General features: G+C 62.1%; 2 protein-coding genes across 2 annotated transcripts; one reads left to right on the plus strand and one right to left on the minus strand.

The window, feature by feature from the left end:
- Positions 1–1,082: 1,082 nt before the first annotated feature.
- On the minus strand, positions 1,083–19,273 carry TUBGCP2 (tubulin gamma complex associated protein 2). The gene is made up of 18 exons (XM_047701706.1): positions 19,138–19,273; positions 16,537–16,719; positions 15,196–15,324; positions 14,269–14,442; positions 13,143–13,302; positions 10,857–11,064; positions 10,372–10,571; positions 9,805–9,994; positions 9,071–9,216; positions 7,408–7,588; positions 6,547–6,727; positions 5,530–5,702; positions 5,139–5,267; positions 4,748–4,868; positions 4,100–4,243; positions 3,453–3,581; positions 2,614–2,777; positions 1,083–1,487 (listed from the first exon to the last, which is right to left on the minus strand). The coding sequence occupies exons 2-18, from the start codon at positions 16,684–16,686 to the stop codon at positions 1,352–1,354; spliced, it is 2,715 nt and encodes a 904-aa protein (XP_047557662.1). The 5' UTR covers positions 16,687–16,719; positions 19,138–19,273; the 3' UTR covers positions 1,083–1,351.
- Positions 19,274–19,283: 10 nt separating this feature from the next.
- Positions 19,284–22,866, plus strand: ZNF511 (zinc finger protein 511). Its single transcript, XM_047701708.1, has 6 exons — positions 19,284–19,436; positions 19,644–19,717; positions 19,988–20,189; positions 20,355–20,479; positions 21,506–21,655; positions 22,475–22,866. Exons 1-6 carry the CDS (start codon positions 19,284–19,286, stop codon positions 22,551–22,553), a joined length of 783 nt encoding a protein of 260 aa, XP_047557664.1. The 3' UTR covers positions 22,554–22,866.
- The last annotated feature ends 369 nt before the right edge of the window (positions 22,867–23,235 follow it).

Genomic DNA, 23,235 nt, shown 5'->3' on the forward strand with positions numbered 1-23,235 from the left:
TTGGACCATTACTTCCTCCAGAGCAAATGGCAGCAGGAGCTCATGGATGTGGATGTGGATGTGGAGGCATCTCAGGCAAAGGCGACAGAGGCCGTGGAAATGGTCCGAATACACAGGCTCTGTCCCCTGCTCACACACAACTTCTTGTGATGAAACGAGGTACAGGAGCCCCCACGCCCCAGCGATCTTGATCTCTTCCTTCCTCGCATGTGGCAATTCTTTGAGAACAAAAAGGAAAAGGCAAAACCCAAAGCTGCTGTGGGTGCCCACACTCCGCTCCGTGGGCAGCTCGGACCGGCCACGTGCAGCTGCTGTCAGCAGCCAGGACCAGGACCCCACATGCACCTCGGCCCTCCCCCTCACCACCTGCAGCCCTGAGGTGCATTGGCAAGCCTCCTGCCCAGAGCCCAGGATGGGGACACGAGGTTTCTGGGCCTCAGGGCAGGGCAGGAGGGCCCCAAGCCAGGGGCCAGCGGGCTACTCTGCTCACAGCGCGAGGTTTGAACAATGCCGGGGCTCTGGCCGTGATGGCTCACAGGCCACCCCCCACAGGCTTTAGACTGGAAGAGGAAACAGCCTGTGGCTTGAACGGGAGCCCCCGGCTCCACGGTACCTCCTGTGCAAGGTGGTGGACAGGCTGGGGCTGCCCACACCCCGGCTGCAAGCGGGGGGACCCAGGCTGCCTCCAGGAGCCTGCTTCTGGCTCTCACTCTTCCTTGCCCACCAGGACACCCCTCTCCGGAAGCAGGTGCTCAGAGCTGAACTGGGACAGTGACACGTGACCTCCGGCAGGTGGGCAGCACGGCAGGAGTACTGCAGAGCACTGTGGTGGGGGTCCCAGCCGTGGGGCAGGCCGGGGTCAGGTTCCCCAGCCCCGCCGCAGGTGTCCTCAGGACTCACCCAGCCTCGGGCAGGCCCTGTGACAGCGAGAGGACCATGCTGCCCCCTAGTGCCAGGAGCCCATCCTAGCATGACGGTGGATTTCTGGGGGTCCGGGCCAGTGTACCAGCCCACGTGTGGGCACCTGGACCCTGTCCCCTGCATGGCACCTTGGTAATTATCTTCATGTTGCGCAAACACCGTATGTTTTCACTTTGTCTTTATTTGAGAAGAAAAACATCTTAAAAAGTGGCCCTGCTCAACTGGAGACCGCCCACAGAGGGGCCCAGCTGTGGAGACCCCCGCCCCCACCCAGGTCTGGGCGGCTGCGGCAGAGCAGAACCCAGGACCCTGGGACCTGAGGCCAGCATGGCAGGGACAACATTCAAACTCTATGTTTAAACAAAAACAGGTGGTTTGTCGATAATCAAGTAAAAGCTTCCAAACTCATTTCTTCACGGCACCGGCGGCCTCACTGTGCGGGGACAGCGACCCTGGGCACTGATGCTGGGGGGCCCCGTGGGACGGGCACCTGGGGGGCTGCCTTCTGGCTCCTCTCTGCAGACAGACGCTCGAGGCGCTCCGTGTAGAAGCCATTGAAGTCCAGTCTGCGGGAGAGAGGGCTGGGCTGCACGCCGGCTGGGTCGCCCTGAGTGCCATGCCAGGCAGCCCATCCCCCCCATAGGCAAAGGGTCGGCTCTGCACCAGGTGCGAGGGACACCCACCCACACAGCCTTCCGGGTGCAAGCAGTACGGACGTCTGAACGTAAACACCCACGCAACACGAGAACTGCACCACAGAAACCCCTCGTTAGGAGTTCAGGCAGAAGCTTCCAGCAGAGTACCCGTCCCACAGCCCTGGCCCGGGATGTTGGGGCTGGCCTTGCCTGGCACAGGGGCCTGAGGGGGCCTCAGGCTGTGGGCACCTCCCAGGCCCTGTACTTAGGACATCAGACGCCTGTCTGACAGCTTCCCAGGCAGACAACCCCCCCATCCCCTGGGAATCCGAGTGGGGCATCTGCAGAGAGGGGCGTCCAGGTCACTGCCAGGCTCCACAGGCCATGGGAACCTGCTGGCCCCAGAACCACAGACTGGCTGACCAGCTTGCTGGCTCCCTGCACCTGTCCTCACCGTTCCTACACTGTCCTCCCCAACGGGCCCCTCCCAGAGTCAACGGGAATGCTCCGTGACAGCTCCTGAGAGTGGCGACAAGACCCACCACCCAGGCCCAAGAGCCCAAACCTGCAGGCTTTAATGAGCACTGCCATGACCCCCACTGTTTGCCCCCAGCGACGTCCTGGCCCACCTCCGGGCTGCTCTTCTGAAAACGGGGTGATGCCGCTGCCATGCACGGCCCAGGGCTGGGAACTGGGGGGGCCCTGCCAGCATCCCGGGTCCTGGCTCGGAGCCAAGTGTCGGGCGAGGCTGACCCAGCCCAGCAGAGACAGGGACCGGTGCTGGGGCACCGATGGGGCGGCCTGGCGCACGCTGGTGCGCACACTCAGGGCTCAACACTAACCGCGGCGCACAGGCCTCTCACTGCAGGCGACCAGCAGTGGCACCGGAGGTGAAGGGCGAAGCCGCGCCCAAGCAGACCCCGCCTCAGTCACTCCTTCCCGAGGGGGCCTGAGGCAACGGTGGGGGAGCACATGCAGCGTGGGGGGAGGCTGGGACCCCCGACCCAACGGCACAGGACGGTGCCACGGCGGCGCACAGGAAGCCGCCCGCACCCACCTGGAGATGACGCTGGCCATGCTGTGCTCACAGTCACTGGTGCTGTAGAGGCTCAGGCGGGCCAGAAGGTCAAGCAGGTGCGCTGAGAAGTTCTTGTCAAACTTGTTGATGGTGGCCTCGAAGCTGGAGGTCAGCTGGGGCGCATCCACGTGCTCCGCCACGTACTGGAAGGCGCAGTCGGACACCATGAGCCCCAGCCCCACCCTGGCCTCTCTCCACCAGCTTGGTTTCCCTCCCCTCCTTCTTAAAAAAAAAAAAAAAGAAAGAAAATAGGAGGGATTTGGGCAAGTTTTCATGTGATAAAAGTGACATAAAACTTCCTGAGGCCGTGGGACACAGAGACTCGCTCCATTCGGGCAGCGGGCGCCCTGCCCCGCTCCCACCACATGGAAACAGCAAGTCCGCGCCCCTCGTGGGTTCTTTACGCGGCTCAGATTGCCAAGCAGCCGCAGCATTGTCTCCTGGCTCCCTCTCGGCACAAGGGTGTGGGCTGGGAGCACAGGGCTGGACGCCCTCCGGAGCTGCGGCTGGCGTTGCGGGGCCGCATCCCCAGCATCCCCTCCAAGGAGGCGGACACACCCGGCCCTTCTAGTTAAGGCTGGGCTCTGACTGTACCGCCGGCAGGGCCCTGTTGGCAGGCCCTCCGCGGACACCCCAAGCCCTGCTCCGGGGAACTGTGGCGTCGCCTTCACGCACAGCCGAGCTGAGGTTTGGACAAGTCTGGAGAGGAGATCCTCTAGCTCACTTTCGGAACCTAATTGGGATGAGCTTTTTTTAACGAAAAGGAAAAGAGAGTGCAGGCCAGCAGCGGGCCTGCGGAGGAGCCGCTCACTGCACACCTTCCTAGCAAGCTCCTTCCGGGCACGCTCCTCCGCCCGCTCGGCCTCCGTGGGCGGCCCCAGCATCGTGCCGTGCTCCAGCATCAGCCGGCCCAGCTCGCCGTCCAACTTCATGCTCTGCGTAAATCTCTTGGGGTCAGGAAGAAACGCGGCAGTGAGCTTCCAGGAACCCGACCCCAGTAAAGGACGTGCCGCCGCACAGCTGAGGCCCCGTCTGCAGACTCGGAGCAGCACACACGGGGCAGCAGACGTGGACTCGGGGCCGCGGTGTGCCACAAGGGTGGGCTTCCAAGGGTGCCCGTCTGGGAGCTTGCCGACAGGCTTCTGAGGACAGTGAGCCCCACACAGATCTGGTTCCCAGGCTCCTGGCCCCAGAGGTCGGCTACCATGTCACATGCCCTCCAGCTCAACTCCCCAGCTCTAGAGCCCTGGTGAGCCTCGAGTCACCCCCTCTGCCTCCCAACACTTACTCTCTGTGCCAGCATTCTGAGGCAAATACCCGTAACTGAGTCGTCACTGCAACTGCACAAAAAGACACCAGGTGCCCAGCACAGGGCCGAGGTCGGAGCCGCGGCAGCTGCTGGCCCCGGCCCCTGGCAGTGGAGGAGGGCTCGGGGACAGAGGCCTGCGCGCGGCGGGCGGCGCACCTGCATGCAGTTGGTGAACATGACGCACACGGACATGAGTCTGGAGAAGACTTTGAGCAGCTCGGGGTTGGTCAGCATGCAGTCCTTCAGACAGTTGTCCAGGAAGCTCGTGTGGTGGCCCAGCACGTCGTCGATGTTGGACGCCTGTGCGGAGAGAGGGCACCCGCCTTGGCTCGCAGCATGACTGTGCGAGGAGACCAGCCCTACACGGGCCAGGCCGAGGCTCTGCACGCTTCTGTGTTGTGTCCTTTCCTTACGTGACCCAATGGCTTTGGGTGCTCAACATGCTGGCGGAAGTCCAGGGTTTGGGTTCTTAAGCACAGAAAGAAGGAAACGCTGCTGCTGTCCCTTCACGCTACTGCGACATGCTGACAGGCCTGGAGTGTGCAGGGGGGGCACAGAGCCACCCCAGCCCCCAGGCTCCCTGCCCCCCGACACTCACGGCCGGGCTCATACACACGCAGGCCATGTTCCTAAGGAAACGCCTTGTGTGTGCGGAGGGCTTTGCTCTCTCGTCATCGCCAGCCCGGGGCAGGCGCAGCGCTCACCCCTCAACGTCCGACCCTCCGTCCCTCCAAGAACCTACTTGGTGCGACCTGGTTGGTGCAGAGCCTGTACAGTGTTAGGGCGTGTTAAGCTCAGACTCACGGATTTCAGGTTTTTCTCCAGGATGTGCCAGGTGGGCTCCATCACCTCAAACATCATGTAGTACTGAATATTCTGAACGAAGTTGAGCATCCGCTGCCGCAGGGTGAAGGCGCCCGCAAACCTGCGTGAGCACAAGGGCGGTTCCTGCTGCGGCCGCCATGCGCCCCCTGCTCCGTGGTTGGGGCCCCTCCTCCGAGCGCCCACACAGAGGCACACACGGCACCTGCTGTCACCAGCCGGTGACCAACAATAGAGGGACAGAGCCAGCGTCCGCTGTGGGGGCCATGGCCCTGCGCCACAGTGTGAAACCTGTCCCGGATCAAGGGACAAGGGGGTGACAAGCCGCCTTTCGAGAGCTGTGGGCAGGGCGTGCGGTGGCCGAGGGACGCACCACTTTGCGGCGTGCGGCGGGTACTGCTTGGTGGCCTTGTTGCTGACCCAGACGCCGCAGAGCCGCCGCTCCACATGCTTGCAGTAGAACATGTGCCGGAAAAGCATCTGGTAGCGCGTCAGTGCCTTCCTGCAAGACGAGGGGCACAGGATGCTGAGCAACACCAGGCGGGCGCTGCTGGCCTTGACCATCGTGATGCTCACGGCACACGGTGGCCAAGGCTCTGACACCACCGATGCCGTCCTGTACCCCAGGAGCCGGGCGGCCCACCCTGCGCAGGAGTGACAGTGCACAGCCGCTCCGAGCGGTCTGCTGAGCAGACACAACCTGCCATCCCTGCAAGCCTGGAAGCATGTCCACGGAAGCCAGCGCCGGAAGGACCAACGCTCACCTATTGATAATCAGTGACAGGGGCCACTTGACGACATAGTCGAAGGAGAAGGCCTCTAGGCCGCTCAGCGTGAGCTCAGTGGGGTCGGCATGGACCATCGCCTTCTCCTGCTTGGTCTCGATGGCCAGAACCCGCAGCAGCTGAGTGATGAGGTCATGAGGCATCAGATCGATCTTGAGAAAGAAAGAAAAAAGCGTCGCCACCCATCTGGGTTAAGCCTCTGCCTTCGGCTCAGGTCATGATCCCAGGGTCCTGGGACTGAGCCCCGCATCGGGCTCTCTGCTCAGCGGGGAGCCTGCTTCCCCCTTTCTCTCGCTCTGCTGCCTCTCTGCCTGCTTGTGATCTCTGTCAAATAAATAAGATCTTATAAAAAAAAAAAGCGCTGCATCCTGACTGGGGCCCCAGCCCGGCTGCCGCGTGAGCTGGAGAAGCAAGTCCAGGACTGACACAGCTTCCTCTGGCACGGACCCGGCATCCGGAAGGCCGGCTTACGAAACTGAGTGTCTGCCAGTAAGGCCTCAGCCGCTGCCACCAGCCACAAAGGAGAAGTGCGGAGACGACTTGTAAGGTACCCACGGGCGTAAACAAGGAACTACGCAGCGAGTCACGGCTGACTGTGAACGTGCTGGTTCAGCTGAAAACCCACGGGGTCTGCTGACCTCCCCTAACCCCAGTGGCAAACAGCCGACAGCCGCCGGGAGGGTCGCAGACAGGTGACGGGCATGCGTGTCGTGCGCTGCAGCACGGGGTGTGCCTCCCGATAACGCAAGCTACAAAGGAGGAGATGTTAGTAAAAAGGAAACGCGTTCACGTCGCTGTACTGTCCCGACGAAGAAAGCTGCGCGCGAGCACGCCTGCTCGGCTCACCCCGTGCTGCCCAAGGGTGAGCTGTGGTAGCACCGGCAGGAGTCAGGTCCCCCCGGGGGTTTTACGTCGGCCGTCCTGCTCAGGCGGCCGCTCCACCTCTCTGGACACAGGAACACGGGTCTGAGGGTGCTGCCCCAGCCCCCGGCCCACCTTGAGATCATCCTTGAAGGGGTCCGTGTTGGCCGTGCTCATGCGCAGGGCCAGCTCCAGGAGCGCCTCCAGACGGGTGGGCGTGATGTCGTCCACCGGTTTCTTCAACTCGTCCTCGGTGAGGTCCATGAAGTGCACAAAGAAGTCCCCCTGGTCCATCAGGAAGTAGCGCTTGATGGACCTGAAGAGCAGGTGGGGCCCGGAGGTCACGCAGAGCGGCCCAGACTCAGGAAAACCCACGGGCGGCCGACAAGGAAGAGCTGTGTGCAGACACACGGCTCCCACCACCACCCGCGGTTTGGACGTGGTGGGCACGGCCGGGTGTGGGCCGTGGGTGTACGGCCCAGGGAGGGTGAGCCGAGCCCCGCAGCACTCCCCATGGAGAAGTACACAGACTGTACTAACTGGCCCAACCCTGCTCAGCTTCCTGGATCAGACACGATCAGGTGCGTTCAGGGGGCTAAGGCCACAGACCAGAGAAGTGCGTTAGAAAGGGGAGACCGGCGGTCAGCTTCTAAAGAGCAGGAACGAACAGCTCTTAGGCATGGGTGAAGGACCTCTGTGTCCAACTACGGCAAGAAACACTACCCAGAAGGGGCTGGCGGCCCTGCATGGGGGCAAGGCTGGCAAGCTGGACCACCTCTGACAAGGTAACACTGGCAGACACGGCCCCACTGAGCCTCTCGGGAAGCAGGAACAAGGTGGCAGGGTCACAAATGTGCAAGGTTCTTAGGCTGGAGACAACCTGGCAGCGTGCTCATGTTTCTAGTGACAAAACGGGGACGCTAACAGTGTCTGGCCTCAGTCAGACACCGGGAGGGCTCCACGAGCTGAGTGAGAAGGCAGAAGGCAGAAGCTGACCTCAGGTGCGCCACGAGCTCCTTCTCCTCCATCAGGAAGGCCAGCAGGACCTTGCTGGCGTAGTTAAAAGCCTTCTCGATTTGCTCAACATATGCTCGCTCCTTCAAAGTGTAGATGATCTCCTTGGCCACTGGGCAGGTGACATCCTGGCCACACTCTCTGACTACATTCAGGTATTTTCCTGAAAAGACAAGAAGAAAACAGATAAAAAATTTCACTATATACAGACACTAAACCACAGGCCTGAACCTCAGATACTGGGACCCCACTACTAGCTGGGGCCTGGAAACACGGTCCTAGAGCCCTTTACACAAGGCAGGGAAACACAAGTGATGTCCAAAAAGGACAGAAGCGCTAAGTGCTGTAAGGGGCCGGGCTCTCTCTTAGCCAGGGTTTTCTGACAAAGAGCACAGAAATAATTCCGAGAAGCTTTCGGAGACTGAGATTTTCAGTCGTCTTCCAACCGCATCCTTGACCACCGGGTCTCTGGCGTAAGCCTGTCTAGTACCTCAGCCCTTCTGTGCTTCTAACTCCGGTTCCCAGCCCACGTGATGGCGACTGGAACACCACTGGGCCACTGAGGCCCATGTCCTTCACCGCTTCTCCTGTGGTGGTGTATGAGAGTGACCCACGAGGACACGGACCCTTGGCCTCTGTCCCCGCTGCTGGCACCGAGCTCCGACAACCCTTGCGACCTCGAGACCCAGGAGGCCCTTCCGAGCAGCTGAGTTTGTCCCCGCGAGGGGACTCCGGGCGGCCCCCGGACGGCTCGGGATGGGGGCTGCGTGCCGGGGACCCAACCCTGTGACCAGAGGCTGGAGGTCTGGTCCCGCCCCCTGGTGCCCGGAGGCAGAATAAGTCACCAACGGCCGAAGATCCCCTCACTCGCGCCTGCGTCGCGGAACCTCCCTAAAGCCCCACACGGAGCAGCGAGGCGCGTGTCCGGGTGCTGAACACATCCGCACGCGGGCGGCGCCCCCGGTGCCAGGCGTGTAGGAGCTCCCGTGCTCGGCACCCGCCCAGACCTCGACCCGAGGACCTCTCCACGCGGCTGCTCGCTCGCGTCCTTGCTAACAACGCGGTGATCTAGAAGACACGGTGTCTCCCTGAGTTCCGTGAGCCGCACTAGCAAATGGCCAACCCTGCACCGGGGCGTCAGGGGAACCTCCAACGCGCAGCCGCATCAGACGGCCGTGCAGGTGGCCTAGGGCCCCGCACCGTAGACGCGGGGGCCGCCTTGAGAGCCTGAGCTCTGGGGCCGAGGAGCCCACACCCACCAACCCTGGGTGGTCCGTGCCGGGACGGGGGGAATTCACGGGACACCCAGCGGGTGTCCCCAGGCAGCAGCAGAGCTGGACGTTGGTGTGGAAAAGCCGCATGTCTGGGGCCGGCTGGGAGCAGGAAAGAAATTTTCCTGTCAATGGTTTCTAGAAGCGAGGTAGTGGAGAAAAGTCATCTGTGAGACAACCTCCCAGGGCCAGAGAACAAAACAATGGCACCCAGAGCCACAGGAGTTGGACAGGACAACGACGAGGCGCAGGAAGGCCCTGCGGAGGCTGTTCCAGCCCTGTGCACAGCGGGGCACCTCCCTGCAGCAGGGGACACAATGACAGAGCCACAGGACAGAGGGCAAGTGTGCACTGGGCTGGGGCACGGGGCTCACCTGTGCTGAGCACCTTGCCGGCCATCTTCTGCAGGAAGGAGGGGATCTGCCGCTGCACCACGGTGTACCTCTGGTCCCAGTACTTGTCGTTATAGTCCTCCTGGATCTTCTCCTTCCGAAGCTCGTGCTCCTCCACCATGAACTCGCTGGCGAGCACAGGACGCTCTCAGGCGGCAAGCCGAGCTCGACGGCCCAGCAGGCTCGGGAGGTCCCACGCCCATGAGCAGTGTCACCCGTCAGTGCCCAGCTGTGCGCCCGCTCTGAGGCTCTGAGGCATTCAGGGCCCCGGGTCGCAGGCTGACCTCTCTGTGGTCCCAGCCGTCAGGAAATGCAGCACTTCCCTCCCGTGCGAAACCAGGCAACGAGCCGGTCCCAACGGCAGGGGTGCGACCCCTTCGTGCCTGTTTCAGACATTACTCAGCGGGGCACGGTTTTAAAACACGTTCCCTGTCAGGCCCTCCCCTCAGACTGTTACTGGAACCAGCAGCAGAAAAACACTGCTTCTGGCCCTGACTTTGAAAGTGCTTGAGCAGTACTCAACGCGACAGAGCTGTCCACGAGCCGCCTGGCTCCGTGAACGTACTGAAACCCCCAGGCTGGGAAGGAGCCCTCGCCAGCCGGGACGGAAGCCCACGGCGAGGCCAGGAGCGCCCCTCGGCGTGCTGAAGCCTCTCTGGGCTGCGTGGCTGCACGTGGCTGTCGTACCCGACTCCCTCAGGCTCCGCGAGCCCTACCTGTACGGGTCATCGATTATCCCTCTATAGATCCACTTTTCCAGAATCTCAAAGTACGGCACACTGGCGGCCTTGGTGAGGTAGAGGCACAGCTCCTGCGCGTGGCTGTCGCCCGTGTAGTTGAAGCTCCGGTCGTGGAGAAGGCTCAGGGTGGACCCCCCGACACACTCGCCTTTATCCACCGAGGTGGCTGCCAGGAGGGGAGGCGGCAGTCAGCTGAGAAGGGGTGCCCGTGCTCCCCAGCTAGGTGACGACAGACCAGGCTCTCCTTCTAGGGACAGATGATCCTTCTGTGGGAGACACTCAAACCGTAAGCTCGAAATCACTGATGAGCATTTAAGCAGTAAGCGCTTCCAGAGTTTTCCTGCCACAAACTAAAACAGGAAGCAACAGAGGCTTTGGCTTCACACCCTGGTGTCCTTGGTGAAGAAACGGACGCCTCGAGCCTGGCCTGGGAGTTTCACCTGCACACGCCACGACCTGCTCCACCATGGAAGGTGCCTGCCCGCTGCCCCAAGTCCCTCCCGGGGCCTGGCCGGTGTGGCGAGGTGGGAGGCAGGCACGTACCCAGGGAGGCCAGGATGTCGACGGTGCGCATGGCTGGCTGGATGTAGAACCAGAGCTTCTGGAGGGACAGGAGGCCCTGCCTCTGCAGCTGCTCCAGCTGCGTGACCAGGATCAGGTACTCCTTCACGAGGGTTCTCATGGCGGCCGCCAAGGCGTGGTTCACCTGTCCATACTCGAAGGAAGACTTTTCTTCAATGAACCTAGGAGGGAAAAGAGCACCCGGGACCCATGAGCAGGGGAGGCTACATGTTCCAATCAGAGGTCAGACGTTCTGAGCCCCCTCCCCTCTCAGGCGTGTAGACACCAGCCCCTGCACTCGTCCCCAGGCCCTTCGGAACCGTGCCAGGCACGAGACCGGTCGCAACAAGACAAGGACGCTTCCTAGAAGAGGATTCAAATGACCTCACGAACACAAAGGGTGCGCCACAGGGTGAAGAGCGCCCGGGAAGGCCTGCGTCCAGCCTCAAGGCCTGTCGGGCGCCTACCTGGTCACTGTGGAGTAACTGGCAGCCACAGGGAGGATCCTGTTCACCAGCTCCCTGATGGACAAGTCGAGGTTGGGGTCCACGAGGAAGGTGCGGCTCTGCCTCCCGGTGAGGGGCTGGGCGGTGATGTACCTGCCGTCCACACCCACCAGCACATACAGCAGGTCCTCCACCACGGCCGACTCCTGGGAGGCCAGGGGCAGCGTGCCTGTGGGCCACAGACACCAGCTGGGCCACGGCCTCACTTCCAGGGCCCCTCACTCCCACTGGCCCTTCTCCTGACCCCATCTACTCAGGTGCCTTCTGCTGACTTCCCTGTGATTCCCTCAAACATTCATGACCACGAGAATCCGGCTGTTCACTGGGATCGGACTCATCCCAGGGAGGCACAAAGGCCGGGATTCGGAAAGCACCAGGAGCACAGGACAGGTGGGGCCTGGCAATGTGCCACAGCCCTAAAGCACCAGGAAGATAAAACCCTCCGGACACAAGTAAGAGCTCGACATTTAAGAGGATAAAGTTAAGGATTTAAGAAGCACTCCTGGCGGAAGCCGTTCTCCCAGCACTTACTACAACTTAACAGGTCTGGGTTGCTATGGGATAAGGCTGTCTTTGAAGGCTTTAAAGCGGTGACAATTTCCAGCACCCATGTGCCATATGAGGAGGCTTCCTTACCACCATCTAACCAAGGACCTCCTGTGCCATCGGCCAAAGGCCGCCTGGCCCCAGCAGCTCCCTGCCCCTCTTGGTTCACAGCCCCAGGACAACCCTCGCCGTCCTCCCGAGCACCTGCTGGGACAGACCGCCACGCGTGGGGAGCCAGAGGTGGCAGTGACAGAAGGGTGTCTCTGCACCCTTGCCTGCAGCCCAGACTTGCGCAGCTGGCCCAGGGGGTGGCCCCGTCAGCCCCATGGCATCCCAGAACCCAGGCTTGGTGGCTCCGGACGGCACAGCCCCACACGTCACTTCACAAAAGCTCAGCTGGCGTCACACACCCGTACGCCAGCCTGCTGACGGCAGGACACAGGCTCTGAGCCCAGCAGCCACCTGTCCGTGCGTGGCATGGGTTGCGTGAACTTCAAGCTCCGTTTCCTCTTCCCGACGCCAGCGGCTGTCAGGACGAGCTCACTCACGGCTCCGACTGAAGCGGTGAGGTGCAGCTTCCTGTTCCTCAAGCGCGGGGGTGCCGTCTAGGAATTGCCACCAAGCCCCACCACCACTCACTTGAAATCTGAGCATCGCCCCAGTTAGAGCCCCAGTGGACGCTCTCAGTGGGGGGTGAGGGGTACAGCACCAGGTCAGCTGGCCTTGGGGTAGGGCCCCTGGCCTTGGGGACAGACGCCACCATGCCCCTCCAGCACCCTACCCGCACACGGAAAAGGACCAGGTCACAGGCCGAGGAAGGGAACAGCCACGGGCGGCACAGCTGGCCTGGAGGCTGAGCTCTGAAGGGACACAGGAGCGAGCCAGGGTGAGGGACACTGCACGGTGAGGCGTGGCCAGGAGGCCTGTCCGCCAGCGCTGGGGGAGTCACCACACAGGCCACGCGGGACACAGGCCGGAGGCTCAAAGCCGCCAGCTCTGCGATGACGGCAGCAGGGCTGGGTGCGAGGACCCACGCCGCCGGCTACCTGGGCCAAGTGAGAGGGAAACAGACGTCCACTGCTCAGCCACACCAGCTGCACCGCATCGCCCCAGAGCTACATCCAGCAGACAGCCCTGCACGAGGCAGGGCAGATCCAGACCTCCCTTTACCACAGGGAGCTCTGGGGAGGTGCTGAGCCCCAAGCCAGGGAGAGCAGAAGGACCGCGTCTGGGCAAGAGCAGCAGAGGGAGGTGGGGGACCTGGGACCAGGTCGGTGCAGCGGGGGAAGCAAGCACAGGTGCCGCCCCCAGCTCCGGGACCCGGTGAACTGTGACACCAGTCACCACGGGAAAAGTGGAGACATTAGAGGGAAGGTCAGGAGCCCCACGGCAGGCACACACGACAGACAGATGCCCACGGGAGACCAAAGTTCAGGGAGACGTCCTGAGGGTACGGATCTGGGATCGCAACGGAGACGATAAACAAACGAGGTCACCCTGCAAAGGGGAAGGAGCAAGGGAGACCTGAGAGCAAGCCCCAAGGACGCACTTGGCAGGGAGGGTGGGGGGAGCAGGAGAGAAAGGGACATGCCGAGGCAGCGAGGACCTAAGAGCCTGGCGCTACCAAGGACGAGAACTCGGGAAGGTCGGCGCGCCACGCTGCTCAAGGGCGCCCGGATACTGGAAACGCGCGTCACATACCTATAGGCACAGCCGCGTCTGTGCTTACGCCTGAGCCAGTCAGGAAATCCCCAACCAGTGTGGGTCTCTCGTACACCCACGGTGGAAAGACCGGGAGGCGCTGGCCCGAATTTTTTTTGTTCTGCTTATCTCGAAGCAGCTTTCTGGTAAGTTCCAGAGACTGGTGAGGGTATTTTCAAAAAGAAAAAGAAACAGACTTTCAGTACCAACACTTAAAACAGACATCGAGGGCATGGGAGAAGGCAGTCACTCAGCACATGAAGGTTCAGCACAGATGGGAAGAAAGGAGTATCTCCAGGCCCATCACGGCGCCAGGCGCTGGCTGCACGACAGGGACCCCACCCCTCCTCAGGCTCTCGGTCTGCAGGACCCCCAGGGACACCAGGAGCACCAGAACAGGCTGCACCCTTCCTGGGCACGCCTACACATAGATCCAATGGCTTTTTCCCGGTGGCACAAAGTCTAGACATGACCTGATGGGTGGAGACAAGGCTCCAGGGACAGCCAACTGGAGAAGGGGGCCCCCCTAGGCCCCTTAGGGCCAGGGGGAGAGGCCAGCACCTGCAGCACATGCCCAGAGCAGTGGCCCTCCTGTGCGACAGGCCACCGGAGGCTGACCAGGGCAGTTCCAGGGACCCAGCTTTCAGAAGTTCCGGGTCAAGGGTGGCCAGAGAGAGGGCGGGTGCAAACCATCCGCTCATCTGTCACACAGGGTAGCAGAGTGAGGACACCCGTGGTGCTGATGTAAGACAGTCCCAACCAGCACTGGCCGTCGTGCCTGTCGGAGCCACAGAACTGGACAAGCAGAGACCCTGCTCAGACCCTCACGGTCGTACAGCCAGGCGCTGGGGCAGGACATGAGATGGAGAGCAGGAGGAAGCAGCTTTTAAGTATGAGAGACAGAAAATGGCGCAGAGAAAATGGTCTACAAAGTACAATCTTAGAAAAACAAAACTATCAAAAACTAATTGAGGGGAAGGAAGAATCACAATTAACGGAGGCTGAGAGCCACGCGAGGGTCCCCAGCAGGCAAGCCCGACAGCCCGGCGGGTCAGAACCTTCCTGCACCGTCGTCTAGTCCTGTGGTCCAGGTCTGTCCCCCGCAAGGGCGAAGGGGCCTCCGTACCTGCTGCGGCGTGGAGCCCACGGCCACGCTGCCGAGCTGCTTCCTCAGCTCCTCCAGCTCCTGCGCCGAGATCCTGGAGGCCGAGGCCGGGACGCTGAAGCTGGCGGCGCCGCCTGCAGCACTGGCGGCGAGCTCCGCGCGCTCTTTGGCGTTCTGCTGTAAATACTGCAGCGTCTGGAAACACAGGAGACGCTGCGTCGCACGGCCAGCCCTGGCTCCTTCCTTCCCGACTCCACGTGGAGGGACGGCAGGACCCCCGTGAGCCCCGGAGCTGCAGTCCCGTCTCTCGGTGTCTGCTGCTGCGAGGTGCCACGGCTCCAACGCAGGAGAGGAGGAGCACCCCAAGGCCGCCCGAAAGCCACTCCCCAGACCCACTCCCAAGGGCACGGTCCTTTCGCTACACTCTGCCAGTCTCCCGGGCTGCGGCGAGACCGCGTCCCTTTGTCCATCCCCAGCGCGGGCAGTCAAATGGGCCTAGCCACACCCTGCACCCCTGAACGGGCCCTGGGCCTGCAGAGGAGAGGGCCGATCCCCTCCCTGGACGCTTGGGGGTGCAGCGGCTCTGCCAGCCTCGACACTAAGTGCTTTTCTTAGTGCGGCGAGCAGCACACGTCCGACGCACAACACACGAAAACACATCTGACAAGATGAAAAATAAAGGCCCCCAGCCTGGGAGGCAAGGGCTGTACTACTTCTCAAGTTTATCGCCAGCGCGAGTCACTGTCCCTCCTGAAGCTCCACAGACACGTTCCTACGTCACGTCGAAGGAGCTACACGGGGGCAGAAATGTGCCGTCAGAGGCGTTGCGTCAAGGGAGCAAATCTCGTGAGTGTCCATCGGAGCAATCCCACCCGACGAGCCCCGTCAGAAACCCGCGTCCCAGTCGCCTTGCCCGACACGCCCCACGCGAGCCCACGCGGCTGTTACCTCTCTGTCTTCCGTGAGTTTTGATAACAGGTACACCAGCGGGTCAAGGTTCCTCGTGTTTTTAGATTTCAGTTCATCATACTTTTTTAGAAAATCTTCTGGAGTACGAGAAAATTCTGCTATTTTAACCTCAAAAGCATAAACATGAGAGATTCAGTGACAATAGCAAACAACTTTTAAAATCTTCCAGAGGGGCGCCTGGGGGGCTCAGTGGGTTGAGCCACTGCCTTCGGCTCAGGTCGTGATCTCAGGGTCCTGGGATCGAGTCCCGCATCAGGCTCTCTGCTCAGCGGGGAGCCTGCTTCCCCCTCTCTCTGCCTGCCTCTCTGCCTGCTTGTGGTCTCTGTCAAATAAATAAAATCTTAAAAAAGAAATCTTCCAGAAAATTAACACAAAAACCGAAACAGTGCAACTAGGTAGGCTAAATGATCCCATACGTCTGAAGTAAGACTTACGCCCAACACTCGCTGTTGGCCCTACACACTCCTCTGTAGCTCCCCTCCTGCTTCCTCAGCCTGAGACCAGGAAACAGCCACTTGGATTTTTTTTACCATTTTGTGCACTTGCTTCGCACGTTCAGCGCTCTTCCCTCCGGAGTTAGGCTCGGCTCTGGGTTACGTCTGCTCCCTGATTTTCGGCGCTCCCTTTGTAATAAATCACGTTCACTTCTGTGTTCCCAAACACTGCCTGCTCAGTAAGTTCTCCTAACTCTCCTGCTGCCATCGTTAACGTATTTAAATAACTGAAGCTTCACAGTGCGTTTCTAAAAATAAATTAAAAAATTCTCTTTACTGAAAATCCGTAATTTTGAATTATACATTATTTGAATAAAGACAGAAAACTCTGCTTTAAAGGGATTTCAATTCAGTTAATACCAGGAGCTTCCTCTTCTTTTCAAGTTTTTAATTTTTTTTTTAAGTAATTTCTACGCCCACCGTGGGACTCGAACTCACGACCCCGAGATCCAGCTGCTCCACAAACTGAGCCAGCCAGGCGCCACGAGGAGCTTCCTTTCCGTGCAGAGGAACAGGAGCCTCCTTCCTCATGGGACCCAGAACCTGGGTTCTGAGGTCAGGCTGACATCCCAGCACTCTCCCCGAGCCTCCATTTACTCATCTGTACAACAGGGTGGGTGACAAGAGCTTGTATGAGGGAGCATCAGAAGCACAGAGTTGAGCAGAGGACATGGTCCAAGAAAAGCCTCCACGAGTGCTGTCGGCCATCGACACTGGTGATGCTACGGCTGCTCCGTCAGGCAACTCGTGAACTCTGTGCACGGGCTACACCAGGACGGGGCCCAGCTTGCCCGGTGCCCAGCGCAGCACCAGGGACGGAACCCACCTTGGCACTGTGTGCAGATACAGTGGTTGTGACATAGGGGGTCCTGTTCTTCTGCAGCAGGTCGATATAGACCTCAGCCCCATCCCCTCCATGGACACGCAGCAGGCTGAGCAGCTCATTGACGTCGTGGTGAATCCGAAATTCACTCATAGTTTTGGCTCAGAAACATCACAACAGGTTCTCCTAAAAGTGAGAGGAAAGCTGTTTATAAAACAAAACTGTGCTAACAAGCCTGGTGAGGACGAGGAGGCCCCAGTTCAACATCGAGCATCGAGCAGAGAAGACTGGGCACACACGCCACGCTTGCGAACTAAGCAGTGAGCACCGATGTGCAGCTCCACACCGGGACCCTGAAGCTCTAGTCTTGTGGCACAGACGCTGAGAACTGGCCAGAGCCAGGCCGTCTCCAAACGTAAGAGCAGAAGAGTTCAGCACGAACACGCACACTTACGAATCAGGTCATGGGAACCACAGCCACCGACACGAGGCACAGCAGGGCATGGGTTGTGGAGTCCCAGCCGGTCTGAACCCTGCCCTGGCCAGCTCTGAGCTGTGGGGCCGCAGGCAAAGACCTTGGCCTCTCTGGGCTTCTGACAAGGGGTGACTATTACTCCTACCACAGAGCTTCAACACAATCACCCTCATAGAGCACCAAAGAGCCCACACCCAGTAAGTTCCAGCGGCGTCGTCACCGGAGAAGCAGGAACAAACGTGCTTTTATTACGTAGGACTGACCGCGTGGAAATGTCGTTCCTGGAGAACGGGCTGGATTTACAAAAGGAACCCTGGATCCGAGTTTGGGAACCGACAGCATCCCAAACCACCGGGTACCAATCACAGAGGACCTCCAACATACGAGCAAGACAGCAAAGAGGACGCGGAACTTCCCCCCGAGGCCTCTCCGAATCTAAGGGCATCCGGTTCCATCCGAGCGCTACGAGGGTCCTCAGCAATGGGGGTTGTCCCGCGCTGGCTGCACCGAAGACCCTTCGTCACGCCAGACGGCAAGCACACCGCGCTTCCCACCAAAAAGAAACACCTGTCCACCAGGTACACGCAGGGGAGAGCCCTTCAGAAGAGTGACCGCCTGAGGGAAGCATCTGCAGGAAACCTTGTGTTTGTGCTAAAAGTACAAGCACAGACACGCCCTCGTCACAGAGATCATAAGGAAGCCAGGTCTCCGTGGGGATGCGGACGACTCCGGCACCAACGGTGGCTCTCGACGGCGGGCAGGACCTCCCAGGAGGACGTCAGGACCTCCCAGGAGGACGTCGGGAAGTGTGTAAGGGACACTTCCGCTCGTCACAGCGACCAGAAGGGGGCTCTGGGTATTGGGTGGGCAGGAGGCCAGAGAGCCGGACCACCGAGAGAAGCATCCCACCGAAAACGTCAGCAGCGCCCACTGAGGACAGCTCAGGAGCATCTCGTCACCAGGCCCACTCCTGAGCTCCCCGGCTGGCCGCCAAACAGCCGTGGGGGAGGGGCGGAACCCCTCCCCACTGTGAGCCAGCGGCGGGGTGCAGGAGGCGGGGTGCAGGAGGGGCCGGGGCTTCCCCGGGGGTGAGTGAGGCAGAGAGAAGTGGCAGCGGGTCTTTACTGAGGGCTCAAAGCCAACTGCACAAAGGGGCCTGCAAAGCGTTGTGCCATTCGTGAGAAAACGTCAAGACTCTCAATGCTTTCTCATGAGATGAGCAACGGTCCGTCCAGAGCTCTTCCCGGCCGCGAAGGGACCGACGGGGCGCACAGGCACCAGCCTTTCCTTCCAGAACGAAGCGAGGTCACTGCACCCTCAGAATTACACCTCAGAGCTATTGTTCATGTGTTGAAGACGCAGAACCCGTCTCCCGGCCCGCCGCGCGCACGTGTGCGCCCCACTCCACGCGGGGCCATCTGGGTGGGCAGTGGGGTCGGCCTCAGAGCCGCCCGCCCGCCGCCCAGGGCCCCCAGCACTCTAAGTGGGGAACCGTCTCACAGCCGGACCTGCGTCTCTCCAGCCAGGCAGAGGCTCCAAAGGGCCGCCCCGCCTCTACGTGCCCCCGGCGGCACCGCGCACGGCGCACAGCCCCGCACGTCTCGGGCGCGGGCGGGACGCAGCACGCCAGAAAGGCAGGCGGACAGACCGGGCCTGGCCGGCCAAGCGAGGGCCACTGGGCCAAGGGGGCGGAGCGACCTTCTTCCAACAAGAAACGCTACGAGGGAGCGCGGCCGCCACGACCGCGCGGGCTCGGGTCCGGTGCGCGGCTCGGGAGCAGAACGACCCAAGGGCCGCCCCAGCCTCGCCCGCGGGAGGCGGACGCGCTGCGCGCAGAGAGGCTGGGAGGGGCAGTGCGGGCGTCCCCGGGCGGCGGTCCGCGGGTGCGGGTCCGGGAAGGGAACCCCGAGGTCCCGCGTGCGGACGCTACGGTCGGCCGGACGGCGCGGCGGCCAGGGCGGCGCCAACGCGCGGGCATGCGGGTCTGACAGCGCGCGGTCCAGGGGCGAGCCGCAGGCAGCCGGCGCGGGGAGGCGCTGCGCATGCCGGGCGGGCGCGCAGGGAACGAGGGCCGCGCCCGCCCCGCTGCCCCCCAAGGTTCAGGCGCCGCCACCCCCGGCGGGACTCACCGCGGGTACAGCGCGTCCCGACCCAGCCCGCCGAAGCCCCGCGGCCCGCGCCGGCAGCGGAAATGGCCCCACGTCACTTCCGGCCCCGCCCCGCCCGGCTCGCGGACGGTGGCCGGCAGGATGCGCGGCCGCCGGCGCGCAGAGTGATGCAGCTGCCACCCGCGCTGCACTCCCGTCTGTTGGGGGCACCCGGGGCGGCTGAGCCGCTGCCTGTGGAGCGGGACCCCGCGGCCGGGGCCCCGCCCTTCCACTTCGCGGCGCGGCGGGTGCGCTTCCCGCGGGACCACGAGTTCTTCGAGGTGTGTGAGCAAAGGAGAGAGAAGGCAGTTATCGGCGGGGATGGGGCCTGCGGGAGGGGCGGGGCCCGCGGAGGGGCGGGGCCAACGGAGGGGCGGGCCAACGGGCGGGGGCGGAGCCTGAGCTCGGGGCGGGGCTTGCGGGGTGGGACCGATGGGGGTGCGGGTATCGCCGCGCCCGGCCCCGGCCACCACACGTGTGTCCAGCAGGACGGGGATGTGCAGCGACACCTCTACCTCCAGGACGTGCTCACGCAGGTGACAGGGTCGCCCGAGAGGCCCAGGTGAGCGGCTCTGGGCCCAGTCCCGCCCCCCGCCCCCCGCCCCGCCCGGCCCTCCCGAGTGCCCTGCCACCCCGCCCTCCGCCCGACCGCCGTCCCCCGCCCTGTGGTCGGGCCTGGCCGCCTTCTAGCTGGTCTGCGAACCCTAGGGTTTGGGATCGGGAAGGAAACCTCAAAGCTTTGTCAGGCTCCGTGGAGGGCGGGTGGGGCCCGGCAGCCGGAGGCCCTGTGCCAGGAGCAGGGGGACCTTCCAACGGGGGCTTCCTTCGCCAGGGTGCCCGAGTTCACCTGCCAGGTGGCGGGGTGCTGCCAGGTGTTCGACTCGCTGGAGAACTACGAGCACCACTACCACACCCTGCACAGAAACGTCTGCTCCTTCTGCGGACGGGCCTTCCCGTCCGTCCACCTGCTGGACGTCCACATTCTGGAGTGGCACGACTCGCTCTTCCAGATCCTGTCGGAAAGGCAGGACATGGTGGGTGACGCGCCCGCGTCCCCTGGCCCGAGTGCCGGCATCTGGGGCGGGGGGGGCTGTTGCCGGGCCGTCTGCCTCGGCACCAGTGCCCGGGGGGGTCAGGGGCGAGGCGAGGGGGCCCCGTGGGGACGGAGGTCAGGGCGGGGCTGACAGCCTGTGTTTCAGTACCAGTGCCTGGTGGAGGGCTGTGCGGAGAGGTTCAGGAGCGGCAGAGACAGAAAGGAGCACCTGGTGCGGCGGCACCTGTACCCGGCGGACTTCCGGTTCGATAAACCGAAGAGGAGCAGAGGGTGCGCGAGGCGGGGCGCGCGGCGGGCCCTGGAGTTGGACAAGCCTTGCGGGCGTGGAGACGCCGCGGGTGCGGGCGCTGGTGCGGGCGCGGCGCGCGGGCCAAGCCTCTGCCTCGCGTCCGGTGCAGCTGCGGATGCGGGGACGCTGACGTGGGGCTGTGGGTCTGGAGGGCTTCAGCCCGCCGGGGAAGGTCTTGCTGCCCTGCTGGGAGGGACTGGGGTCTCCGCGGTGTCTGCTCCTGGCGCGTTCTCTGTGCTCCCGCTCCAGCTGTTCCTGCCCCTCCTCCCCTCCCGCGCACCAGCCCCAGCGCTGGTGCTGACGGCCCCTGGGAGTCTGTCCCAGGCTGCGGGTCCCCCTCACACCCTCCCTGACTTTCTTTGTCTGGTGGGTGACTTGACCGCAAAGCTCTTTGCCCCTCGCTCCGCCGCGCGCACCTGCGGACCGGATCCGTGTTGCTCCGCTGCCTCTTTCTAGTGATGCTCTGAGTGGTGCTTCAGAGCCGCCAGGACGGGGCAGCTTGAGGTTTTCTCAGAGCAGTTTCTCTCGGCGGGACTTTGCTCTTTAGTAACGGGATTCTGAGAGGCAGGGCAACGGGGAGCAGGCATCGGAGGTGCGGTAGCTCCCCTTTTGGAGGGATCGTGTCAAGGAGAAAAGCCCCACAGTGCTGCGTCCAGTAGGGTCAGGGAGGAGACGTTCTGTGCGCTGGAGTTAAGGTCAGTAGATTTCTCACGCGAGGGCGTGAGACGACCTTCACTTGGAGGGTAGGCACCACGGGGCACCCCGGAGCTTCTGTTTCCAGAAGAGTAAGTGCAACTGCCCCTGAGCTTATACACGTGGGAGCAGTTATTTACGCGTTCGCTTCGGGCTCTGTCGCCATCCTAGTCTGTCTCAGTGGTCGGAGAATCACGCCACACCAGGATAGCTAGAAACTATTTCTGCGAGAAAAAGGAGCACTTTGGTGGGGAGGGGGCCCGTGAGGGAAGACAAGGCCACAGGGGCCGCCCCTCACATCGCTGTCTCCACAGCCCAGCCACGCCCGGGGCCGCCGTCCAGGAGTCGGCAGAAGCTCTGGGGGAGGGCGAGGAGCAGTCAGGAGGGGACGCCATGGATGTCTGCCCTGAGCACGCAGACCCCCGCCCAGAACCTGTGGGCGAGCGGCGGACGTACGGCCACAGGTTAGTACCTGGCGTCTTTCCGCAGCAAGTTCCGCTTGTGTGTTTTATGACGATGGTGCTGGGCTTGACCTCGGGCAGTGTTCGCACTGAGAAGCAGACGCTGGGTCGGCACGCTGCCTTCCGCAGCAGCTGCGAGCCTGACGATGTGTTTCCTTGAACGTCTCGGTTTCTCGTGCTCGCTCTGGGTCAGGACTGGGAAGGCAGGGTGCCGCCTCCGCTTCGAACTGTGGCCTGACCTGGGACAGAACCAACACCGGCCGTAGTTGTTTAAGTTACGATCTACACGTTTGTCTTTCTCATAGTAATTATGCTCTTATTGGCTTAAACTTGATTCCAAGTCTCATTTTGGGAAAAACGTTAGAAGGGAAGAGATAGCCAACAAACGCAAACGGGCAGGAAGACGGGCTCGTGTCTGTCCGCCGCCCTCCCGCAGCCACCCAGACTTCAGCCTGCAGGTGGGTCCTGGAGGCCCGTGGCAGTCAAGATTTCTTCCAGATGGTGGGTCTCGAGAAGCCTGGGCCTGAAAACTTGGCAGCAGGGGCCCTCTTGGCCAAGTGTCCCAGGCAAGCATCCCTCTGGCTGGGAGGGTCTCCCTCAGGAAGCAGGTCCTGCGGCTGCAGCCGGCCGGAGCTGCCCCGGAGCCCAGGGTACAGGGCATCTAGGGAAAGGAGAGCCCACGTGCTGGGTGTCCCACAAGGGAAAGAGGAGGAGCCCCCAGAACAAGAAGAGCTTGTCCTCACGATGCTCCTTTTATGAGTGGGGTGTTTTGTTGGCAAAAACCGTGATGTTTTTAGTACAAAGACTTCTTTTCCTTTTCAGAATACCTTCTACCATCTGTTTCGGTCAAGGTGCGTCACGAGGATTTAAAAACACCAAGAAAAGAAAGGAACACCAGTGACAACATGGACAGAGAGCCACGGGCCTCTCAGCAGACCCCGGGGGGGCGGTTGCCTTTGGCAGGATGCGGTGTCCGTGGTGCGGTTTCTCTCGCCTTCTGGTGTGGCCACCGTAGGACCTGGGCCTTTGCCACCCTCGATGCCAGTCCCTCGATGGACCAGTGTGTGACCGCAAAAGCAGTGACAGGCCCACCGTTTCCAGAAGTGGCCCCAGCACGTGGTCTAGGGAATGAAATTGGGGCCACCGTCCTGCCTCCCTCTGCAGGGCCAGGACGCTGTGCTTTGTAAACTCGTAAACCCTTGCCTCTGGCAGTCTCTGGTCGTCACCTGTGCATTGTTGGGCTGGGTAGAGGAGTGAGCAGCAGCTGCCCGCAGCTGATCTGTTCTCGGTGCTCCATTTCAGGAAGATTTACGAAGTGGCAGACCCCCAGGGGTGAGGGCAGCACGCGGCACTGAGTTGCTGATGGTCGTGGCTTGGGGTCACCCATCCACCACATCAGTGATTGGACCCGATGGGTCTGGTGAGAACCAGAGACGGCTTGTGTGCCTCAGCGGGAGCACGTGGTTCCGCAGAGAGCAGTGGGGCCGGGGTGGTTTCTCCAAGGAAAGACTGTGATGGCGCAGAGGAGGGAGTGTCGCGGTGAGGGAGGGGGCTTTGGCCGGAGCTCCAGTGCCTGGCTAGTT

The sequence above is a fragment of the Lutra lutra genome, chromosome 14 (assembly GCF_902655055.1).
Source record: "Lutra lutra chromosome 14, mLutLut1.2, whole genome shotgun sequence".
Taxonomy (NCBI): domain Eukaryota; kingdom Metazoa; phylum Chordata; class Mammalia; order Carnivora; family Mustelidae; genus Lutra; species Lutra lutra.

What these genes read in the sequence shown, in the direction of transcription:
- ZNF511 (XM_047701708.1), top strand. Translation starts at nt 19,284, where the DNA reads ATGCAGCTGCCACCCGCGCTGCACTCCCGTCTGTTGGGGGCACCCGGG. An exon ending in GGGACCACGAGTTCTTCGAG is followed by an intron (nt 19,437 to 19,643) that starts GTGTGTGAGCAA and finishes TGTGTCCAGCAG; the next exon opens with GACGGGGATGTGCAGCGACA. An exon ending in TGTCGGAAAGGCAGGACATG is followed by an intron (nt 20,190 to 20,354) that starts GTGGGTGACGCG and finishes CCTGTGTTTCAG; the next exon opens with TACCAGTGCCTGGTGGAGGG.
- TUBGCP2 (XM_047701706.1), bottom strand. Translation starts at nt 16,686, where the DNA reads ATGAGTGAATTTCGGATTCACCACGACGTCAATGAGCTGCTCAGCCTG. An exon ending in TGTTCACCAACTGCATGCAG is followed by an intron (nt 3,582 to 4,099) that starts GTGCGCCGCCCG and finishes CCTGACCCCAAG; the next exon opens with AGATTTACGCAGAGCATGAA. An exon ending in GGAAGGAGCTTGCTAGGAAG is followed by an intron (nt 2,778 to 3,452) that starts GTGTGCAGTGAG and finishes TGCGCCTTCCAG; the next exon opens with TACGTGGCGGAGCACGTGGA.